The 9,460-nt window shown below is 35.6% G+C and overlaps 1 protein-coding gene across 1 annotated transcript; it reads left to right on the forward strand.

Annotated features, from left to right (window-relative positions):
- Window positions 1-465: 465 nt before the first annotated feature.
- LOC137823438 (senescence-specific cysteine protease SAG39) lies at window positions 466-1,828 on the forward strand. Its single transcript, XM_068628578.2, has 2 exons — window positions 466-1,000; window positions 1,095-1,828. Exons 1-2 carry the CDS (start codon window positions 565-567, stop codon window positions 1,682-1,684), a joined length of 1,026 nt encoding a protein of 341 aa, XP_068484679.1. The 5' UTR covers window positions 466-564; the 3' UTR covers window positions 1,685-1,828.
- Window positions 1,829-9,460: the final 7,632 nt, after the last annotated feature.

The following is a 9,460-nucleotide window of genomic DNA, read 5'->3' on the forward strand; positions in this document are numbered from 1 at the left end:
TTTTGCTTGTGAAACTTTTGGTCTGAGTACACATTGTATTCTGGTTCATAATAAAGTTTTGAAAATAAAAAAAGAGCATAAAAGATATGAGTAAAATATAGAAGAATAAAGAGGTAAACATTAAATGGGAGAAAGGAAACACTATAATAATAATAACTAGTTTTGGTGTGAATAATAATAACTTCTTTTAGAGGTAAGAAAGGTGGTAAGTTTTTTCTTCGTTGGATATCAAAGTAGAGGAATGAGAAAGGGTCGTTGTGGTCACCGAAATCTGAATCAAGTGGACTGGAAAAGGATCCTTAGTTGAATGTTGACTTCGTGACTCCAACAAATTAACATGTCACACGTTGTTCAGTTGTGGTAATTAAGAATCTGAGTAGGAAATCAAATGAGCTTGTGGTATGATAACTATTTCATGCACTACATGAAACACTGGTGTCTCGCCACTATAAATTACCCATAGTTTTGCAACAGCCTTTGCTCCAGACTAAACCAACTTTATTTTGTCCATGTAACAATACTTCAACAAACCTATACTCTAAATCCAATAGCTGTCATTACAAGATGAGTTCATTTAGCAAAAACTATGTTTTAGTTCTGTTCCTTGTTTTCACTTTGTGGACATGCTATGTAATGTCTCGCAGGTTGCCTGAGGCCAGCTCATCAGAGAGACATGAGAAGTGGATGACTCAGTATGGTAAGGTTTACAAGGATGCTTCTGAGAGGGAAAAACGGTTCCAAATATTCAAGAACAATGTGCAGTTCATTGAGTCCTTCAATGCTGCTGGGGACAAACCTTTCAACCTTAGCATTAACAAATTTGCTGACCTTCACAGTGAAGAATTCAAGGCTTTGCTGACTAATGGTCAGAGGAAGGAACGAAGAGTGTGGAGAGCAAGAGAAACATCGTTTAGGTATGACAGTATCACTAAGATTCCCGCTACCGTGGACTGGAGGAAAAGAGGTGCTGTTACTTCAATCAAGGACCAAGGCACATGTGGTAAAATTTTGTTTTTCATCTGTCGTAAGATTCCATTGGTGCTCCATTAAGAAATGTCTAATATATATCAACTTGGTTTTGTTTGTGCAAACAGGAAGTTGTTGGGCATTTTCAACTGTTGCTACAATTGAGGGTCTCCATCATATAACTAAAGGTGAATTGGTGTCCCTGTCAGAACAAGAACTAGTCGATTGTGTTAGAGGTGACAGCGACGGATGCAATGGTGGTTATGTGGAAGATGCCTTTGAATTTCTTGCTAAAAAGGGAGGAATAGCAAGTGAAACACACTACCCCTACAAAGGAGTTAAAAAGAGTTGTAAGGTTAAGAAGGAAAGTCATGGTGTAGCTAAGATCAAAGGGTACGAGAAAGTTCCTGGTAATAGTGAAAAGGCACTCCTGAAAGCTGTGGCACATCAACCAGTGTCAGCTTATGTCGAAGCTGGAGGATCTGCTTTCCAGTTTTATTCAAGTGGGATATTTACAGGAAAGTGTGGGACTGAAATTGATCATTCTGTTACAGTGGTTGGTTATGGAAAAGCTGGTGATGGTCCTAAGTATTGGCTAGTAAAGAATTCATGGGGAACTGAATGGGGTGAGAAAGGCTACATAAGGATGAAGCGAGATATACGTGCCAAGGAAGGTTTATGTGGAATTGCTACAAATGCCTCTTATCCAACTGCTTGAGTGTGTGTTTAAATGGTATGTAATCATGTTTGAGTATCTCCACCTACGTAGTGCTCCAATAAGATGCTCTAGTGTTTGATCTCATGATGCTAATCTGAACGTTTAATTTCTTCTAGATAATGAAAATATTATTATTTATAAGTACTCACTCTGCTCTTTTATTGTTGGTCAGAATATTTTAAAGAGTTATTATTTATTTTTTTATAAAAGCTTTTATGTTACCATTACATCAAAAAACTATTATTAAAAATATGCAAAAAAAAAGAGGACTAGACCAAAACCCATATGTTATTAAAAATGATACATAGGTAGAGTATACCTTTTCATAAAGATTTCTAAGAACATACTATATGGAAGCCTATTATACAAATGAAAGGATTCACTATAAATAAATCCTAAATTAGTCAACTTATCAACACACGTATTCCCTTCACGAAAATATGAGTAACCGTAAACCTGATTTTCCCACAGTAATTAAGACAGGTATTCCATCGATTACGAAGCATCCACGGAACATTAGTCCTAGAATCAATCTTTTTAGCTCAAATCATTCCTCTTGTATCCAAATTTTCAATCTTTCCTAGAAACCTGCAATTCACACCAAATTTAGGAATAAAATGCTCTTATGCAAATAAAGATCATAAAAAATAACAAAAAATGTAAAAAGGTATAAATTCATAAATTAGGGATTATTTTATATGTAAATTAGTAATAAATCCTCATAAGTGCCTATATTTTAATATGAAATATTACTGAAATTAGACACTTATCATCAATTCACACAAGATAACAACAATTTTATCTTCAAGTTCATCTAGTTTTAATGGATCAATGACTTTACAACAGATGGAAGAGAAGGATGAGCACAAACAGGTTATGGTATGTCTAACATTCTATTAGTGCCAACTCGCCTCGTATGTTCATCTTAATCAAATCTAAACGATCATTTAGACCATCTTTCGTCTTCCCGTTAATGTTAAGAAGGGTACCAATTACGCTATCACACACATTCTTCTCAACATGCATTACATTTATACTATGTCTGACTTCTAACCTCGACCAGTATGGAAGATCAAAGAAGATTGATTTTTTCTTCCAAATGTTTGTCACAAATGAATTTTTTTTCCTACCAAAGGTGTGTGCTATGTTATTTACCTTTTCGTAAACCTCAACACTAGGAGTTGGTGGATCACTAGTCTCTTGATGTCCATTAAAGGATTTTTTCAACCTCCGGTAAGGATGATGACTTCTAAGAAACCTCTGATGCCGAAGATATATTGTCTTCCTTCCATGTTTCAATTGTTGAGAAGCGGTGTCTTCTTCACATATTGGACATGCTTTATGACCCTTAACATTATACCCTGAAAAGTTACCATATGCCAGAAAGTCATTGATGGTGCAAAATAACATGGCATGCAACTTTAAAGTTTCATTAGCAAATTCGTCAAATACTTAAACACCCTGATCCCACATCAACTTCAAATCTTCAATTAGGAGACTTAGATATACATTTATGTCATTCCCTAGTTGTTTCGGACCGGATATCATCATAGACAACATCATGTATTTTCGCTTCATGCACAATCCAGGAGGTAAGTTGTAATTAACTAGTAAAACAAGTCATATGATTTGTACTCATATTAAAAAACTGATTCATTCCGTCTTCAACTAAACCAAGTCGAATATTTATTGATTCTTTACCAAACTCTGAAGCTCATCATCAAATTTCTTCCATTGAATAGAATCAGCTAGATGTCGGTACATGCCATCACATTTCCTCTCATTTGCATGCCATTTAAGATTCTTAGCATCGTTTGGGTTTGCAAACAAACGCTTCGTCCTTGGATACCACATAACCTTCATTGGGGGTCCATTCTTTTCTATCTCTTCAATAGTATCATCATCTTTTTGTTTCAACTTATAACGTGATATTAGGACATGAATGTATTTTTTCAACAATTCAAAATCTTTCCTGTATAATATATAATCATTAGGACATGCATGTATCTTTTTATACTACATACCCATTGGACAAAGAATCTTTTTGGCCTCATAATTACGATTAGGTAGAGTATTTCTCTCTGGAAACATATCCTTCAACAGCTAAAGCAATTTTGTGAAGCTTTTATCAGTCCATTTATTTATTGCCTTCAAATTCATCAATCTTAACACTGGAGACAACCGTGTAAATATGGTTGATCCATGATAGAGTGGAGTCTTTGCATTGCTTGACATACTTCCATATCCATGCGCTTCTGCAAAACACTCATCTCCCACATCACGAATCATGTCCTCCAATCAATCATCATCTACATCATCATGTACTACATCATCCATGTTGGACCCCACATATTCTTCAGTTACGAAAACACGTGGTAAATTTAATAATTCACCATGCCATGTCCAAGTTGTATAAGATCAAAGAAACCCATCACATAGAAGGTTCTCCTTGATTATCTTAACATCCAGTATCCTTCCATTCAAACAGGTAACACATGAACACCTGATCTTTACTCCATCATGACCACTATTATTCGTGTTACATTGCGCAAATTCTATAAATTCTTCTACTCCGCTTTCATACTCATCCCTTATGCGAATAGAATTAATCCAATTTCGATCCATTATATTTTGTAATAGTCATTCAAGTGTTTTTAATAAGTGTTCTATCTCACGCGTTTGCCGAGGGTCGAACACCGCCGGACTCAATACCAGCACATATCAATTATCGAGGGTCGAACACCCTCGGAGTCAATACCAACACGATAATTCTATTCTAAACTAACAACTAACATAATATAAATTAATAATAAATACAAATTATAATAAATACTAAATAATATCAATTTTAAAAATACAAATTATAATAAATAAAAAAATAAACAAATTCATAACATAAAAATAATCAAAAAAGTTTAAAACACCACCAACCTTGTGCGTGAAGGCAATGTTGGTGAAGAGTGGCATGGGATCGGCAGCAATGGCAACAGCAACAACGAACAAAGAAAAACACACCCAAGAAGCGCGAAGGCAATGAAACAGTACTTCGACAAATGCAAAAACAAAACAAAGTAAGAGAAACGTACAATGCAGAAGAATAGACGAACAAGAAGAAGAAACAAAGCTCGAGAACTTATAGTGGCACTATAACAACACAATAAGCAGAAGCGAACGCAAAGCGAAAGAAGAGGAACAGAGCAAACACGAAGCGAAAGAAGAGGAAGAAAGTATGAAAAACGTAAGTGGTGCCCTTCAGAGTTATGGTAAAATATTATTTAAGAATGCGGCTATTTGTATGTGGCTACTATAAATAGTTGCATTCGTAAATGAAGTTAATTTAAAAAATGCCATTACATTTTGAAAGATTGCGCCTGACGATAAAAACGCATTAAATAAAGAGTAGTTATTTTTACATTTTGCTCTAGTGTCATATCTTGAGCTTCCTCCATAGCATGTATAACTCCATAAAACTCAGCAACCATAGCAGTATGAACTTCAAGAAATGCAGAGAAAGCACCAATAAACTCCCCATACTCCCACGGAAAATACCTCCACAAGTAGCAAGACCAGGATATCCCCTAGCAGCCCCATCAGTGTTAATTTTAACCCAGCCTAGTGAAGGGAAGTCCAATCTTACAGAAAGAGGACGAAGAACTTTACCAGTACGAGTATTAATACCAAAAAAACTTAATCTCGTTGAAATGCAACATATCATTCTTCATTGAAGCGTTAGACGAATTTCCCACAAGACAAGTTAAATCTTTAATTACCGAAATAGCCCTAGAAACATCAATCTTATCCTGAAATATAGCATAATTCCTCATACACCATATCATCCAAATAGAAAAAGTTATCACACCAAGCTTAATCAATTTAACCAAAGGACTACCATCACTCTTAATAAAAGAAAGAAGATCATCCTTATTAGAGAAATAAGAAGTAAGAAAAATCTGCCAAACCCAGCTCCAAATATATGCAAAGCATTAGAACATTCAAAAAATAAATGTTGAATAAATTCCTTGTACTTTTCACAAAGCGTACACATATAACATATATGCAAAGCTTTATTCTGAATATGTTGATCTGTAGGTAGCCGCCCATAAAAAACTTTCCAAAGTACAAGAGTTTTGGAAGGCAAAATAGATGAAGACCAAATGAATTTACCCCAATCACAGAGAACTCCTGGTTCCAAGAAAAAAGCCGTAGCCCAATTAGGAATATCTTGTTCCTCCCTAACCATGATATGATTAAAAACATGAGGCACTGTTGTAAATACAAGGGAATTTTCCAATCAGAACCTATCCAAAACTAAGAGACTATATCCGGAATGCTAGCACCATCAGATAACCCTGCAATATTTGGTAAAGAAGTAGTAAAACACCATTTATCATTCCAGAAATTAATAAAAGTATTTGTACCTAAGTCCAAGTATAATCAAGTATAGTAGAATAAAACTATTTAATTCCAGGCCAAAGAGATGAGGATCTATAAACCATTCTAAACTCGTATTTTGATTTAAGAACCCTAACTTTCAAGAGAAAAGACCAAGGCATGTTGCTATAATCAAAGTTCTAAGAAAGTTTAAGAAGATATGCATTATTTTCATGACGAAGATTAATAATCTTCAAACCTTCATTCTCAAGAGGAGAACAAATTGAATCCCAATTCACGGTAATTTTGCCTTTTTCAGAATAACACCTGTCCAAATAAAATTTTGGCACCACTGCTCAACTTGCTTAAGAAGTGAAACCGACCATTTATACATATTAAAGCTATAATCTAGATATCCAGTAATCACCATATTGACCAACTGAATCCGACCCATCATGCTAAGAGATTTACCTTTTCAAGATGCTAGCTTCAATTTGACTTTACCAGACAAAGGTTGAAGAAATCGACACTTTGGAGCACCAACAAAGATAGGCATTCCTAAATAATTGAAAGACAAACAACCAAGACTACAACGTTGAATTTTGCGGAAAAATCATGCAAAATTATCCATGGTGGAAAAGCTACTCTTAGAATAATTAACATATTGACCAGAAAAATCACCATATGTTTAAAAAAAAATACTCAAATTTCTAAGAGACTTACTATCCCCTTACAGAAAAAAAATATGTCATTAGCATATAAAATATGAGAGGGAGTGAGATAACCTTGCGGACTAGGCATATGTAGAATTTACTTATCACTCACAAGCTTAGAGATACCTCTACTAAGAACTTCCTTTGCAAGATATAAAAGTAAAGGAGACAAAGGATTACCTTGTTTGACACCTCTACTGCAAGGAAAAAAACCCACCAAACTACCATTTATTCTGATAAAAAGCATAGTTGAGAGGAGAATTGTACTAATCCAACCGATAAACGAGGGGTGAAAACCAAAGCGTGTCAAAACTAATAATAAGAACTTCCAACTGAGAGTGTCAAAGACTTTATGAATATCAACTTTGTAAGCCACATTACCTTCTCTAACCTTTTTAGAAAGCAGGTTTATAGCTTCAGAAACAATACCAATGCAATCCTGATCTTTCTACCCTTCACAAACCCATATTGATTAGGATAACTGATTTTAGCTGCCACAAGTGCAACCTTATCTGCCAATATCTTGGAAATAATCTTAAATTTGAAATTAGCAACAACAATTGACCTGTAATCTTTAATGGAGTCAACACCCTTAATCTTATGAATAAGAGATACCACATTACTGTTCATTCCAGGGAGAACCCAAATTTATTTTTAAAAAGCAGTTGAACAGCTTTGCAAACATTTGTCCTAATAATTTTCCAGGAAGAATGATAGAAAACACCACCAAAACCATCAGGACCACGAGCACTGTTACCATTAAGATTAAAAACAACATTCTTTATTTTCCAAAAAATCAGGACATTTAATCAACATCATATTACTAGCTCAGGAATATAAGTACCAATAAAATCTTCCACATTACTTGTATCCAGAACATTGGAAATAGGCTCCGCATAAAGATTTTTATAAAAGTCTGAAATATGATCCTTAATGAGTTTAGGATCCTCAATAACCTCATTATCAATCTGTAGATGATGAATCCCACTAGAATTATTTCTCCTCTTGACCACAGCATGGGAAAAAGTAGTATTTCAATCCCCATCTTTAAACCATTTTAGCCCCATACGATCTCCATTTTATCCATTTCTTTCCAAAACAAATATTGACAGTGAAGAACATGATCAAACTCCTCCTTAGCAATCTTTTCTTCATAGAGAAGCCCATCAATATTACACAAACTAGTAGTCTCTAAGTTTTGTTGAATATCAAGGAGGGGACCCTGCTTAAGAAGAACTGCATTGTGAACATTACCAAAATAATTTTTATTCTAGTCTCAGAGCTCAATTTTCAACGTTTTTAACTTATGTCACAAAATAAACATAGCAAAATCAACATCCTTATTAGCCCAAGAGTCATGAATAAGTTTTATACATGAAGTGTCCTAAAACCACATAGAAAAGAAACGAAAGTTGTTAACCTTCTTTAAAGAATTACTATCAAGACTAGTAAAAATAGGGGAATAATCAGAACAATTTTTAACAAAAACCTAGTAAGTACAAGAATCCCATTAATCCAGACACACTCCATTACATAAAGCCATATCCAGTCTTCTATGAACTCTAGAATGGAAGAGGGGGTGAATTGTTTTTGAAAGATTTTCTCAAGTATGGAAGGTAGAGTGAAAGACTATGAAGAATCAATCAATTAGGAAACTGTTCAGCCAAAGAGGAATCTTTTTTTAGTTTGATTCCAGAAAATCAACCAGTTGTTTTTGCGAAACAACCGATTATTTATACCATCAGTTTAGAAAATCAAAGCTAAAGAAGTTTAAAGAGTGTAAGGATAGAGAGAATCACACAAGATATTTATACTGGTTCACTTTTAACCAAGAGCTACATCGAACCACTAAGTATTCACTATGTAATTGTTCCTGTCGATTGACTTTGATTGCCTTCGTACGCCTACGACGATGACACGCCCAATTATCTCTGCCTTCATTCGTGTCTTTCTTCGATCAAACACCTGAAATTGCAAAGACAAAGGGCGCCCTAGAGGTCGTTTGCACTCCGACGCTCAAGTCAGTATTGGGCTAGAAAACACTGAAACTTAGTTGTAAAAAGCTCTGTGTGTAATCTGTGTAAGTGTTGCGTAAAACTTGCGAATCTTATCATGTTTGTTACTGCCCTTTATATACTCTAGGGTTTCCGTTGTTTCCGCTCACCTCAATTAGGGTTACTGAGGGTGTGCCTTAGCGCCGCTATCACCCACTCTTAGAGCAATCTAGCGCATAACGCTCCCTTACTGACGGGATGACCACCTGGGTTCCAACTTGTGCACCTAATCTCTGGGTCTAGGGTCTTGCCTCTACGCACCAGGGTAGTTGAGTTGGAAGAAGAGGCTGAAGCAACCAAGGCCAAGATGGCCATGATGAAGGAGAAGGCCACTAATCAAGAGGTGCAACTTGGCCGGGTGGAGGCTGAACTCACCCAACAAGATGAAGCCTTCAAGAAGACCGAGCCAGAAGTCATCGAGAACGTTGTCGATGCCTACGCTACAGGGTTCGGGGATGCCCTTGCTCAGGTTGCCTGCGTGCATCCTGAGATGGTGATGACTTTTTACGGCAAGTGCACCGCGTTTGTCAAACGTAATAATTGTCCCTAAGGACGGATATCGATCCCACAAGGAACAGTGAATTATCGAGTCCAATAATCGCTAAATATAAAAACAGAACAATTAAAAGAGTTTTGAA

The sequence above is a fragment of the Phaseolus vulgaris genome, chromosome 11, assembly GCF_051622355.1.
Source record: "Phaseolus vulgaris cultivar YP4 chromosome 11, ASM5162235v1, whole genome shotgun sequence".
Classification (NCBI taxonomy): Eukaryota; Viridiplantae; Streptophyta; class Magnoliopsida; order Fabales; family Fabaceae; genus Phaseolus; species Phaseolus vulgaris.

Coding starts and splice junctions, on each gene's coding strand:
- LOC137823438 (XM_068628578.2), top strand. CDS start 565: ATGAGTTCATTTAGCAAAAACTATGTTTTAGTTCTGTTCCTTGTTTTC. Junction 1,001..1,094: donor CAAGGACCAAGGCACATGTG/GTAAAATTTTGT, acceptor TTGTGCAAACAG/GAAGTTGTTGGGCATTTTCA.